The sequence below is a fragment of the Saimiri boliviensis genome, chromosome 15 (genome assembly GCF_048565385.1).
Source record: "Saimiri boliviensis isolate mSaiBol1 chromosome 15, mSaiBol1.pri, whole genome shotgun sequence".
Taxonomy (NCBI): Eukaryota; Metazoa; Chordata; class Mammalia; order Primates; family Cebidae; genus Saimiri; species Saimiri boliviensis.
In genome coordinates, this window is record NC_133463.1 from 52780844 (window position 1) to 52795538 (window position 14695).

The 14695-nt window shown below is 48.5% G+C and overlaps 1 protein-coding gene across 2 annotated transcripts; it reads right to left on the bottom strand.

The window, feature by feature from the left end:
* Nucleotides 1-2246: 2246 nt before the first annotated feature.
* On the bottom strand, nt 2247-9188 carry KLF10 (KLF transcription factor 10). 2 transcript variants are annotated; one of them, XM_039464760.2, is made up of 4 exons: nt 9010-9188; nt 5632-5865; nt 4616-5528; nt 2247-3845 (listed from the first exon to the last, which is right to left on the bottom strand). In XM_039464760.2, the coding sequence occupies exons 1-4, from the start codon at nt 9043-9045 to the stop codon at nt 3586-3588; spliced, it is 1443 nt and encodes a 480-aa protein (XP_039320694.1). In that variant the 5' UTR covers nt 9046-9188; the 3' UTR covers nt 2247-3585. The 2 variants fall into 2 exon arrangements, with proteins under 2 accessions (XP_039320694.1, XP_074243098.1); XM_074386997.1 differs by lacking the exon at nt 9010-9188 and adding an exon at nt 6003-7326.
* Between the last annotated feature and the right edge of the window lie 5507 nt (nt 9189-14695).

Here is a 14695-nt window from a genome sequence, read left to right on the forward strand (position 1 = left end):
ATAGCCTCAATCTAATCATGAATAAACATCAGACAAACCCGCATTAAGGGACATTCTGCAAAATAACTGACAAGTAATGTTCAAATGACAAGACTGAGGAACTACTACAGATTGGAGGAGAGACATGACAACTAAATGCAATTTGAGATCATGGATTAGGTTCTGTGATAGAAAGAAGTAGAAAAGCTAGTAAAAAATTAAGTTAGTTAAATAAGCTGTTTCTGCTTCAACTTTTCTCCATTTTAGTATCCTTATGAAAACTTTATAATATTGTACCAAGTTTAATTTCCTGGTTTTGATAAATGTTCTAGAACTATGTAAGGTGTTATCATAAGGAGAAGCTGGATGAGGGTACACAGGAGGAACTCCATTTTTACAAGTTTCTTTAAGTTTAAAATTATGTAAAAAGAACTATGAAAAGACAGCTGAATATCAGCAGTTTCCTATGGTTCATCTTGACATACAAGTCAGACTAGAAACAATCAAAATTGAAGTGCTAAATCTACGCTAAAATCACATTATAATATGCTACATGTATACTTGTCTTGGGACAACTTTTTCATCAAGATCAGAGCCTGTGGCTGGGCGCAGTGGCTCAAGCCTGTAATTCCAGCACTTTGGGAGGCTGAGGTGGGCGGATCACCTGCGGTCAGAAGTTCAAGACCAGCCTGGCCAACATGGCCAGTCTTTACTAAAAATACAAAAAAAATTAGCTGGGTGTGGTGGCAGTTACCTGTAATCCCAGCTACTCGGGAAGGCTGAGGCAGGAGAATCACTTGAACCCAGGAAGCGGAGGTTGCAGTGAGCCGAGATTGTGCCACTGCACTCCAGCCTGGGCAACAGAATGAGACTCTGTCTCGAAAAAAAAAAAAAAAAAAATTAGATCTTGCTTCAACATTCAACTCAAAAATAATAACTCTATTCGCAAGATTCCTAAGGAAAGGTCTCAGATATCAACTAGGACTGTGAAGAACACAGCAAACAGGTGGCACAGTTTCACTGGCCACATTATTACAAGGAACTGGGCGTTTGGGTAGGCAGAGAATATGTCAGCCATCTTCCTCCATTCCCACTTCTGGAGACCTGCCACCATGAAGAACTCTAGGGGAAGAAGATGGTCCAGGTTCCTGACACCACAGCTACATCAGAGGCCAGCATGGCAAAGCCTCTTTCCAGCAGCTGTGTCATACTTATGTGGTATTAATTTTTCAAGAAAAGTAGCAACAGGTGCACAGATATCCTGAGACACTTGTCCTACAACTGGTGCCAAGTGAGTTCACGGCCCCTCACCATAGTGTTTGTTCAACAGTCAGGCAGACTCTAGGTCACTGGTTAAGTTGGGCATTGTGGAAGACATTCTCCTGACCACGAGGGGATTTCAGTGCAAGCTAAAACAGTAATCTACAAAATTATACTCTAGTCCTATATATCAAGTAGCATTTACAGCCCTTAGTTCTTTCTACTGATGAGTGACTAACAAGTGTTTCTCTTCAGAGGTGGATTACTTTTCATGCAGCTTAAGTACCAATATTTACTGCATTTAAGGTTATCACTCAGTTCAGTTAACTTCTAGAGGTGAGCAATTTATTCACTAATAAGTCAGCCCTCTTTTCATTTACCACAGCAGTTTCATTACTTGTAATTATTCACTGTGGCGTTCCCTTTAACCTGAATACTACTTAACAAGATTTTGCTAAGAGCTGGGGCAATTTTTCAATCCCAAATCATCAAAATATTCAAGAATGTTTAAAAATCAGCACTTTAGGAGGCCAAGATGGGCAGATCACTTGAAGTCTGGAGTTCGAGACCAGCCTGGCCAACATGGAGAAACCCCATCTCTACTAATACAAAAACTAGCTGGGCATGGTGGTGCACACCTGTAATCCCAGCTACACTGGAGGCTGAGGTAGGAGAATCGCTTGAACCTTGGCGGCAGAGGTTGCAGTGAGCTGAGATCCTGCTACTGTACTCCAGCCTGGGCGGCAGAGTGAAACTGTGTCTTGAAAAATAAAAATGTTTAAAAATTAAATATTGTTTCTTAGAACTGCCCGGTTCACATATTACCTCACCAAATAGATATTTGGCCTCACATCGTATACTCTCTAAATTGATTCATGTTAAAGACATATTCCTGCTGTTCTAAATTCGAATGAGGCCTTTAGAGAAATTCAGACACTAAGTCCTTGGATAATATAAGTGATCAATGTCAAGGTGAGAGAATGGTTTTTAAGAAATGAAATGACCAATTCTATATACCAAAGGAAATTCTTTATTGTAAACAAGATATAAAGTACAACAAAATAATGTGCAAATTGTAAGTCACAAGGTTTTTTTTAATTAAAAGAAAACTTTTGTTTTCCAAAGGTCCGAGTTTTGATGTCAGAAGTCTACACCCAATATACAAAAACAATGCTAAACGGGAAGATATAGTGACATTTTTCACTATATATTTTAAACAATTTACTTTTGTTTTGCCACTGTGTATATCATCCACTATATAACAGAATAAAAGAGAAATACTGTTAACAAAAGTGAACGTTCTAATAATAATTTTTCTACCCACCTACCTCCACATCCCCAAAAAACTCCTATAAATTAACAGGACATTTGTCCACCTGTGAATAATGGTCACTAGTTTTCTAATTCAAGAAAGCACACATTATATCCTCATAAGGGTACTTTACTGATGACATAAGCCATCTTTTTCAGGAAGTTATCTAAAAGTCTTAATATCCCTTCTTTATAATATATATTTTCATCTTCAGATTTTTTTTCCTAAACAAAGTGCAGTGTATCTTAGAGTCTACAGAAAACACATTGGTATACAATTTTCAAATCTACACAAGAAACTGCAGGCAAACTAAAGTTCAAAGCATAATGAAATGCCTAGATACAGTCATTTGTTAAACTTCCAAAACAAAAATGCAAAAACAAATTGTAGCTATGCTTCAAAGCAATTAAATTAAGGAGGATTCCAATTCTTTGGGCCCTCTTAGCAATATACAGCTGTTTAATTCCAAATATTCACAATAGTGTAAAAATGATAGTTCTAGATAAATTTAATCACTACATCCACGATGTTGACTGGAAAGACTAGGAATAATAAAGATAACTCTAGAAAAAGATGACAATATTTGTAATAATACAAACTGATTTTACATCTCGATCTCTGTACCGTAATGTTTATTTCCAGCTTCCATATTCTTGAAACCAGTGCTTCAGAAGAATCACATTGAAAAGTTGGTCTCAAGTATAAACAGCAAAAGTAAAGTAACAAATGTGCACACAAATTCAAAATCTGTGCTACCTGTGTTGACCTCATCTGAAACCTTCAAAAAATATTCAAAGGAATAAAAGCTTTCTCATCTCTCTTATGTGATAAGAAATGAAACCTGCCATTCTGTGACTTGCCTGTGGCCAAAGCCCTTTTTGTCACCTAACCCAGGCTGGGCCTTCACGCCAGGCTGTGGGCTTCTGCTTTAAGCCCATGTTGGGGGGGCCACAGACTTGCAGTGGAAGCATTTTTACATCACCACTGGCTCCGCTGAGACCAAAGTTAGTTCTGACTCTTCACTTTCCAGTCCGTCACTGTGTGGGAGCAGGGGCTGGAGGCAGAGCAATATCGTTTAACTTGCTCACTTCCATCTGCCAGTTTGGTAGCTTCTTGGCTGATAGATGGCGCCGGGCATGCTTGGTCAAATGGTCACTCCTCATGAACCGCCTGTCACACATGGGGCATGCAAATTTCTTCTCACCCGTGTGGGTTCGCCTGTGCCTGGACAGTTCATCAGAACGGGCAAACCTCCTCTCACAACCTTTCCAGCTACAGCTGAAAGGCTTTTCTCCTAAAACAAAGAAATACAAATCATTGTTACGTATAAGACTGCTGTAAATTATGTTCACTTCTATCTAAAAGTATATGAGGAGATGCATTTTAAATAAAAGCTAATATAAGTCAATAAACTGTCAAATGAATATGAGATATTTATTGCTCCAATTTCAACTTGTCACTTGATCACATTTACAAAAATCTACCCCTCATCAAATAAAGCAGCTGGGTGGGGTGGTATGCACCTGTAGTCCCAGCTACTCAGAAGGCTGGGGCAGGAGGATGGCTTGAGCCCAGAAGTTTGTTGAGACCAGCCTGGGCAACAGAGCAAGACCTCATCCCTTAAAAAAGCCAAAAAGAAAAGACTTCCTGACTTCAACTATGATTCAAAGGCTTTAAAGATACCTTACTAAAGTAACTACTCAGACATCTACAGAATCATCATTTAAGAAACTGAAACAAAAGCACCCTGATAAAGTTTTTGTTTACATATTTAGTTATTTTAAAATTATTTGTAGAGATCAGGTCTTAATATATCGCACAGGCTGGTCTTGAACTCCTGCACTCAAACAACCCTCCCACCTTGGTCGCCCAAAGTGCAGGGATTATGCCACTTGTGAGTGGCCTCCAATAAATAAAGCCCTTTGGAGGACCTTGCACTGGTAAATATCATCTGCTAAACTTGCTAGGGCAAGTTCTTCATTATCATGCTGGGTTTGCCTGTGTGACCACAGCCAAAACCTCTTCACTTAAACATTAAAGACATAAATAAGAAGCGGCTGGTACCTGTGTGCGTTCTCGTGTGGGCCTTCAGATGGGAACTTTTAAAGTACGTCTTGCCACATCCTGGGTGGCTACAGATGTGACTTCTTATCCTTGATGAGTCAATCTGAGGAGTGACTTTTGCTGCTGAAGGTGAAAACCCAGGAGCAGGGGCAATGGGAGAGAGTCTGGTGCCATTTGGGCTCACCACTGGAGGCTTTGAGCTCTGCACAACGGGCTGGGGTACCACAAACATGACTGCGCCTTTGGGGACTTGTGTGCCCATGAACACAACAGGGGGACAAACGGCTGGTGGCTGGCTGGGAGGAGTGCTGGGAACGACTGTTGTCACAACAGGGTTGTTGGCGGGAAGGGGAACCATCTGACAGATGACCGGCATAGGTGGCACTCCCCCTGCAGATACTGCAGGTGGAGAGACCAACACTGACTTCTGCTGTGGGGACACAGGGGCTGGCTGAGACCTGCAGATGACCGTCTCAGAGGAAGGCACGGAAAAGTCATAAAGTGCAGCACATGCTTTCTCATCAGCATCTGCCACTGTGTTTTTCTCACACTTGGATCTGTTTGGTGACACAGCAGCACATGGTATGTTCTTTCTTGCAGCCTCAACATTTAGGTGCGTTCTTCTTCTAAAGGAATTGTCCTGATAGTTGAGGATGCTCGCTGCTTTCACTGGGCAGGACTGGTGGTTACATAGCTGGGCATCAGCTGTATGACGAATCACACTTGTTGCCTGAGCTTTGGGGAGTTTGGGGGCAGATACCGGGCTCTTTTCCTCCTCCTTGAAGGGTGCAGCAATGTGAGGCTTGGCGGTATCTGAGAGTGACTTGAAGTGTACAGTAGATGGCGCTGGTGCCATCAGATTTGACACTTGAGAGGGTTCAAAGTCAGAAGGACTGTAAGGTGGAGTCAAACACTAAAGAAAAGGGAAATATACAAGCATAAGAAATCTATGGTCCATTATGTAAATCTTAAGAAATTCTATAATTTCCATCTATCTTAAAAACAATAATACTTACAAATGCTGGGATTGTATGAAAATCAGGTGTTCCCGGAAGCAGATTCTCTTCCTCTGACAAATCAGATACTGGTGTAACAGGTCTGTTTTCCACATATTTCTTAAAATCAGACTTCCAACTGCAGCTCATTGACATAAGTGCTTCTACAGCTTCAAAATCACTTTTCTCTGCAGTTTTGTTCCAGGAATACATACTCTCTTTTGATCTTTCAGAAATCATTTCCATTCTTTCCTCCTATAAAAACAAAAGAGGAAAGCTTATAAGCATATTTTTTTGTCATCCAAATGACACACAGAGAAATGAGCAAATATTCTTGTTTTTACAACTCACACAACTTTCCAAGTTAAAATCAGAAATAATTTTCTTCTCACCCCTACTCTGATACGCAGTTCAGCTACACTTGTGAGGTAGGTAACCCAAACCTCACAGTAGTGGCAGTAAAGTCTTCCTCATTCTTTCTCCAACACTTAGGCTTTAACGCTGATATCTGTTCATGGGAGAGAGACACACCTATTACCACTAAAGGGACTAAGATTATCAATGCATTTGTGATCCAAAAAGAGAAGTATTTGGCTATGAAGAAAAAAAAGTTTTATATAGACTTTCCAGAGTAGCTACCTGCAACTAGAGTCATACAAAATAACTAAGGGAGAGTGCTCCAAAAAATTTATCTTTTAAAATATGACAGGTATGGTATGAGGTCTTTTGAGGTACAAATTCCTGATAGAAAAAAAGAAAGCCAAAATCTTCTAATAAAGACAAATAAAACCTAGTAAAGCTCTGGCCTGTTGTTATGGATGTATTGTTGGGTCTCACCTTTGGAAAGTCACTTTGTACTTTGGGATAAATATCAAAAAATAAGGGATTTCTTAGGCTATCCTTCAAGTTGAAATGTATTAAGATCTAAAATTATTTGATAATGTGATTATGGTAAAGAAAGATCAAATGAAATATGTAGAAAAAATTCTACTGCTTATTTTAATCAACTTTGAACTTCTTCATATTTGTGCTCCCTTTTACTGAACCTATTTGACACAACGGTTTGCCATGCTTACCTACAACTTAGCTAATGCAATACTACTAAAAACTGGATAATCAAAAAAAACTAATATTCGACTTGGAATTTGCAAAAACTGACTTTAAAGATTCAACATGATCAAAGTAGAATCTATATTAATTCTTGAAAGAATTAAAATGTGCTGCTTAATGACAAAGTAACAGCACATGCTTTGCATTTATTTGTAGAACTCCTACCTAATGTTTTACATTAAAGTTCTTTTTACTACACTTTAAAAAATGGTGCTACCCACTATTTCTATTTTCCATTTGAAAAAAAAAAAAACAAAAAACTGTCCAGACTCGTTTGGTCAAAGTAGAGATTGTGTAAAAATACCAAAAAACATTCTTTACACGTTGCAAAGTATTATTCTCAATACCAGTTTTTCAAAAATACATGATGCCTCCGTGTTGAAATCCTAAGAAAACGAGCCATTGCTCTTGAAATATCGCTAACAATGCAATTGCATAATCGTGCCCGCCTTTATATAAGCTGCAATGGACAGCGCGCTTGTGACAGCCCCAAGACGCCAATGCAAAGAAAGGAAAAAAAGGCAGGCAGCAGAGGAGAGCGTGAGCTGGGAAGGACAGGAAGGGAAACAGGGAGGGGAGGAAAGGGAGTGGGGCGCGAGGCAGGAAAGGGAAGCAAGGGCGGAGGCGCGGGCGGGGGAGGCAGACGAGGGGCGGGGGCGGACGGCGGGGGAGATCCTCGCTGGCGGGGACCGACGGATGGGGCCGCCCTAACCTCAATGAGGCTCGCGGGTGAGTCACTGGGAACATTCCTTGCCGCTCGCACGTCCCCGCGCCCCTGCCCCCGCCATTGGCCGACCGGCTCAGCGGCCCGAGCCCGGATTGGCTATGCGGCCCGGAGAGGGGGCGTGGGGGAGGAGGGGGCGAGGCATGTGAACAAAGCGTGATCAGCGGCTGCTCCGGGCGGCGCAGGAAACGTGAACTGGGAATTGCCGCGCCGTCACCTTTCCCCTACTTCCTGAGCCCGCTGGCCCCCGTCCGCGCCCAGCCTGGGGGAGGGGCCGCGAGCGTCGCCGCCAACCGCCCGGCCGTGCGCGCCGGGGCCGCGGGGAGGGGCGGGGCCGCGGGCGCCAGGCTCCGGGAGGCGCCCGCCCCTTCCAGCTCCCCGCGAGCCGCCGTTCCCTTAGGAACCGACAGCGGGGCCGGGCCTCGCTCCCGCCCCTGGCAAAGGCCGGGGCTGGGTCACTCGGGGACGAGAAGCTCCCCGGGCGCACCCGCTCCCGGCCCACCCCCAGCCTCCGCCTCGCTGCGGGAGGAGGAGCCGGGTCCCCGCGGAAAACCCGGCCGCCGCCCTCCTCCCGCCCGCAGCCCCCGGGGACCCAGCAGAGTCCTCGGCGCTTCCCGCCCACGCGACCCACAGGACCTCAGACCACCCCGTCTCTCCCTGCAAACGCGGCGCCCCCTCCCCGTGACTTCCGGCAGCTCCGGCCCCCTCCCGCCGCGCGTCTCCACGGGTTCCCAGACGCGCGGCCCCCGCGTCTCGCAGCCCAGCTCCCCCCGCCCACTTTCCCGCCCCAGCTGCTGGGTCCCGCTTCCCACCCTCCCGCCCCCGAGGCGGCTCCCCGCCTCTTCCCAGGAGTTGTCAGAAGGCGGCCACCTGCCTCAGCGTTGAGTCCCCCCTCCAGACGTCTGGGGGAGCAACTCGTCCCCCAAGGCGGTCGGCTGGCCCTTGTGTCATCCCCCGCGCCGACGCCAGAAGCCCCTTCCCCCAGCCGCGGGCTATCTACTGAGACGACCCCGTCTTCCAAGCCTGGGTTGAGACCCCTAGGATGGCAGCCCACTGGCCTCTCCTGTGGACACCGCGCCTCCCGAGCGCTTGCAAGCAGCCCCCTCCTACCCTTGGCTCGCGTTCCTGATCCAGACCGGGCATCTCTCGCCGGCGCCAGGTGCAGGGTAGCCCCCTTGTACCTCCCACGACTCCCCTTCCACCCCGCACCCCAACCTCGCTGCAGGGCGACAGCCCCCTCCCCACTCCTCCCTGCTCCAGTCATCCTCCTCCTCACCTGCCCTCTCGGATCTCCCTGCGGAGTTGCCCCTTCCCCTCAGTACATCTAGAGCAAGACCCCGGTCTCCGTCTCCAGATCCCAGCTCCCCTCTTCGACCCCCTCCCCAACACACACGCCCTCACTAATGCCCATAGTCTGCAGGCAGGAAGCACCTTCCTTCCACAAGACTCCGCTGCAGCCCCGATTCTCAGGCGTGGCTGATGTCAGGGGCTCGGGGTTCGCGCCCCCTTTAGTCCCCCAGACACGACTAGGCGAGGAAGCACAGGGGCATCCCCAAATGACTTACCGCAGTCTGCTGGAGAGAGGCACCGAAGTTGAGCATGGTTGGCTGCTTGACCGCCGACGGCGAGCTAACTGGCTGCTAGGCTGCTGGCTGCCTGGCCACAGACGGGCGCCCAGAGACTCCCGACGCCGCTCCCGCCGCCGCCGCCGCCGCCGCGCTCCGCGCCGTCTGCCCCCTCCCCATTCAGGTAGCCTCTCAGCCTGCCCCGCGCCGCGGGCGGGGGTGGGGGCGGAGCCTGAGGCCGGCCAATCAGCGGCAAAGGTGTGTAAGGCGCTGGCCAATGGGCTCGCGGGGCCACGCGTGATCAGCGACTGCCCGGCAGCGTGAAGCTGGTGTCAGTGGAGCGTGTACACAATCCCCGGCAGCATGTTCCCTCGGCCCTGCCCGGGGGAACTCCAGCGGCCACCTGATTCAGTGACGCCCCCTGCCCCTCGCCCACTCCTCGCCCCTCGTCCCCCGCCCCTGCCTAGAGAGGCGGTGCCGCGGGCAGGGAGGCGCGGCAAAGGCAGCGCGCCGAGGCACTGCGGAGGGCCGGCCCCACGTGTGGGGTGGGGAGGGATACCCGCTCCGCCCCGTCTCTCCGCGCCGGGCCTCTGCTCAGCCCGCCACGGAGTGGGCGGGACGCCGGGCAGGCGGGGGAGGTGGCGGCTGCCAGCCAAGGTGCGGGAGCCAAGAGATTTGCATTGGAAGCGCCATCGGCTTGCGCGTCTGACGAGGATGCAGAACCCGGTGACCGACTGAGCTGTATTTCTGAAGCATTTGCTAGGTTTTGCCTCGCTGAGCCTCGGGGAGCACCCAGGCGCGGGGCGGAGGACCCTGTCACAGAGCCGACACCTGCTCGCGCGCCCCTCCCCCGCCCACGCCGGGCCGGGGCTTGCCCTCCCTATCTGCAGCGCCCACAGCGCCTGCCCGCCCCGCCCATCCTTCCTGGGCAACCCAGAGGATGGCGTGAGGTCTCCTGGAAGCCCCGAGGACCGGACCGGGGGCGTGGTGGGGCACTGTAGACCGGAGTTTTTATTCTCCTTGGGCGCCGACACTCGGCTGCGGAATCGAGTTTGAGCTCGGGGTAGTTGAAGTTTAAATTGTAGCTGTTTCAAAGGTAGACCCCACCTCACCCCCACCCCTGGACCAAGACCTCTGGAAGCGTCCTGCCTGGAAGCCGCTTGTGGTGAGGGGTTTCCTGGGGTCTCCAGGTTCCCACTGGAGCACGCCTGGGGGTGGATTTGCTGTCCGGTTCGTCTCCTGTAAACCGCCACCACCACCGCCCCACCCACCCGCTCCAGCCAGTGGGAGGCTGGCTGGGTTTCTGAAAGGAAGCCGCCTGCGTGCTGCGCCCGGGCTGGGGCTGGGGCCTTCTGATCAGGAACGCCCATGGCTCTGCTTTGGCATGGATTTGCCCCCATTTGGCCGTTTGTGCATGATCACAGCAGCTGTTGTTGGAGAGGAAGGCAGTGACAACGGGGCTTATAGCAAATCAGAGATCTTACCTCCTTTGGACAGGCTGAACTTAAGGCAAAAATCACTGTCCTTCCTGCGAGCACTCACGTCTCTGTAACTGAAAGACTGGTAATGCAAATAGCATTAATATCCCAATAATCACAGAATAAGCATAAAAGGGAATTAATTGTTTTAGAAACTGCCTTTTTTTTTTTTTTTTTTAATGTATCTAAGGCCCAGGCTAGCGAACAACAGCAATAGTAATGATAATAATACCCTCCGACAGGACCAGAGAGGCCAGGGGCTGCGGGGATGAGGACAGAGTGGCCTCCTGTCACCGCTCCTCCAGAGTGTGCTGGAGAGGCGCCAGCTCAGCAGCCCAGCCGTTCTTCCTGCCTCTCCCCACCCCATGTCCCTGCTTCTGTCTGCGGGGTGTCCCTCCCCACAAGCTTCCTTCCGCTTGGGCTGTCCCATCCTGTTGACCCAGCCTGAGGGCTGGAGCAGCTGGCCCTGGACACTGCAGCGGGAGAGGAAGCTCCTGTGTGCCCCTCCGGCAGGCCTACCTTCCTTCCTGTCAGGGCCCTCCCCTGGGGTGGCCTCTGCCAAACCCTCCAGGCCAGAACCCTGTCCCTTCCTCAGGAATGTGAGGCCTGCTGGCCTGGCTCCCCAGCAGGCAGAGAAGCAGGGAGAGGTCTTGACTTGTGGGAGTGATTCAAAACAGGAAAGAAAAAGAGAAAAGGGGTAGGAGGAACAGTGTGGTAGTGGCACAATTCCTAGAGATTCAGAGAAAGATACTCCCCGGGCTCCTCAGACTCAACATATCCAAAACTAAAATTGCTGTTTCTACCCCTTCCCGGATGCACACCTTGTCTCCTTCCAGCCTTCACCTTCTCTCTCAAAGCCCTGGATCTGATTGGTCCCCAGACCCAGCAGTTTTGCTTCAGAAATGCCTCTGTCCTCACTTTCCATTTCTACCCTCCAAGTATTGCACTAGATCAATCAGTCATCAAGTCTTGCTCAGATTAAACAATCTGCAATCCCCCCACCCAACCTCCACCCACACCCCAGCTCGTTTTCCATGGCCCAAACTCCACACTGTGACTGGAATGGCTTTTTAAAAGTCAGGATCGTCATTAACATTCTCTCCTTAAAAATGATCCATGTCTCCTGTTGCCAGGAGATGAAAGGCCATTCAGTTCTGAGCTGTCCAGTCCGTCTCCAACTATAGGACTCTCCCAATCCTCCCCACCTTGTCTCCCATCCAGACTTACCCTTGCCCACAGCCACAGCAAACCGCTTGCTGTTCTTTAAACATACAGTGCATTTTCATGTCCCCGTGCCACTTCCTCATTCAGGAAACACTGTGTTGCACATGCCTCTGTTAGGTTATCCACTCCATTCAACAACTGTTTGTTGAGCATCTACTATGTGTTCTAGGCACCGTTCCAGGGACTACAGCAGTGAACTAGACAGGCCAGGGGAGACAAAGTACACATCACATACGCGCGCACACACACACAATTACTGTGAAGGTGAGTTCCCTGCAGTGCGTCTAGATTGTAACAGGATGATATGATTGTGATTGGGCAACTGGTTTGGTATGAGATAGAGGAGAGCTTGCTCCAAGGAGATGTTTGAGTTGAAAACCTCCTGAGAGGATAGGAGGATCCTGGGCAACTGCACCTAAGTAGAGTGAGCAGCTAAGGCAGAGTCTTATAGCAGGAAGGAGCTGGCCCCGTGGGAGGCAGCGTGGCTGGAGGTGCGGAGGGTGTCAGGGAGAGTGGGAAGGGATGAGTTTGGAAAGTATGGCAGCTGGAGAAAGACTACTGAGGAAGTTATAGGTCATGATTTGAAATATGAATTTTCTTTAAAGTACAAGGGGAAGCCATCTACAAGAAATGTACATTTGTATCCCTGAAGGCCCCCTTTGCCTTCCTGGCTTTCAAGGTCTTTGTACCACTGTCACCTTGTTGAAGGCTTCCTTCATAACTCCAGGATGAACTGATGGCACTCCTTTGCTCCCAGCATACACTGTCCACACCTTCATGCTGGGAGTGGAGCAGTTATTTTGCAAGAAACATTTTTTATAATACTGAATCCTGCCCGTGCTCCACCTAGATCTGAACTCCTAAGATGGTGGTGATCATGTATAGTCATCCATTTTTTTTTTGAGCCAGGGTCTTGCTCTGTCACCTAGGCTGGAGTGCAGTGGGGTGATAACAGTTCACTGAACCCTCAGCCTCCTCTGCTCAAGTGATCCTCCCACCTCAGCCTTTTGAGTAGTTGAGACTACAGGTGTGTGCTACCACACTTGGCTGATTTTTTTTTTTTTTTGAGAGAGAGAGTTTCACTCTGTTGCCCAGGCTGGAGTGCAATGGTGTGATTTCAACTCACTGCAACTTCTGCCTTTTGGGTTCAAGTGATTCTCCTGCCTCAGCCTCTGAGTAGCTGGGATTAGAGGTACCCACCACCTTGCCCAACTAATTTTTGTATTTTTTGTAGAGATAGGATTTCACATGTTGGCCAGGCTGGTCTTGAACTTCTGACCTCAAGTGATCCACCTACCTTGGCCTCCCAAAGTGGGATTACAGGCATGAGCCACTGTGCCCTGCCTTGGCTGATTTTTTTTTTTTAACTATTTGTAGAGCTTAGGTCTCATTATATTGCTTAGGCTGCTCTTGAACTCCTAGGCTCAAGCAATCCTCCTGCCTTGGTGCCAGCTCAGCAGCCCAGCAGTGCTTAGCCACCACGCCTAGCCTATAATCATCTTTTTGATCCAGTATCTGTTCTATATGAATCCTTCAAGATTTTTTTTTTTTTAATGGAGAAAACAATTGTGGATTGTCTCTGACTACGCACTGGGGTTACAAACAGGATGTGTGCAAACACCTAGGTGGAAATGTGGATCCTTCTATGCCTTTGCCTTAACTTGTGTCATTACAGGGTCAGACATGGAAAACCATCATCTTGGACGTGTATATAGTTTGGATATGGCTTGGCTCTGTGTCCCCACCCAAATCTCACCTTGAATTGTAATCCCCATAATCCCCACTTGTCTAGGGGGAGACCAGGTGGGAGGTGACTAGATCATGGTTGCAGTTTCCCCCCATGCTGTTCTTGTGATCGTGAGGGAGTTCTCATGAGATCTGATGGTTTTATAAGGTAGTTTTCCCTCTCTTGCTTGCACTCCATGTGCCTCTTCCCTTTCCACCATGATTGTAAGTTTCATGAGGCCTCCCCAGCCATGCCGGACTGTGAGTCAATTAAACTTCTTTCCTTTACAAATTACCCAGTCTTGGGCAATTCTTTATAGCGGCATGAGAACAGACTAATGCAGCATGAGTAAAAGAAAGTCCCTGGGGCTGGACGCAGTGGTTCACGCCTGTAATCCCAGCACTTTGGGAGGCCAAGGCAAGCAGACCACGAAGTCAGGAGTTTGAAACCAGCCTTGCCAACATGGTGAAACTCCATCTCTGCTAAAAATACAAAAATGAGCTGGGCATTCTGGTGGGCACCTGTAATCCCAGCCACTCAGGGGCCTGAGGTAGGAGAATCACTTGAACCCAGGAGGTGGAGGTTGCAGTGAACAGAGATCACACCATTGCACTCCAGCCTGGGCAACAGGGCAAGACACTGTCTCAAAAAAAAAAAAAAAAAGAAAGAAAAGAAAAAAAAAAAAGAAAGAAAGTCCTTGGGCAGCAGTACTTCAGATAGATGCTGACCCTTCCTGCTCATGCTACTGGTTTCTCCTTAGATCAGAATAATGAAGGAAGTGACAGGGGAGCTGACATGTAAAGATCTCTGAGGTCAGTTACAAAGGTTAGAACACATTGTACCCACCAGCCATTTTCTCTTTGTTCCTTGAAGTCAATGGATCTCATCACCATTCATCTATTTATTGCCTCACCATATATCAGGCATTAGCTGAACTCTGAGGAACAACCATAAAAATGACACAGTTCCAGTATCGAAGAAACTGCCAGTATAGTGGGAGAAGTAAATAGGAGAGTCAGCCATCGCTATAGAGTCTGACAAATGCTAAGATAGGGGTATGCACAGGAGGGCCTGTGGGGTCCTAGGAAGGGTAAGGGAAGGCTTTTCCCGGTTGATCTATAAACTGGAGGAGTAAAGGGATGGAGGTGGAGACTAGAGAGCCTTGGGATTTAGGATACTCTGAATTGTCTGAATCACAGATCTGAGAGGCAGGATGAGGAATTTACGCAGTTAAGGAAAGCAGCCCAGAACATGAAGG

What these genes read in the sequence shown, in the direction of transcription:
- KLF10 (XM_039464760.2), bottom strand. Translation starts at nt 9,045, where the DNA reads ATGCTCAACTTCGGTGCCTCTCTCCAGCAGACTGCG. An exon ending in TTCATACAATCCCAGCATTT is followed by an intron (nt 5,529 to 5,631) that starts GTAAGTATTATT and finishes CCTTTTCTTTAG; the next exon opens with TGTTTGACTCCACCTTACAG. An exon ending in CCACACGAGAACGCACACAG is followed by an intron (nt 3,846 to 4,615) that starts GTACCAGCCGCT and finishes TCTTTGTTTTAG; the next exon opens with GAGAAAAGCCTTTCAGCTGT.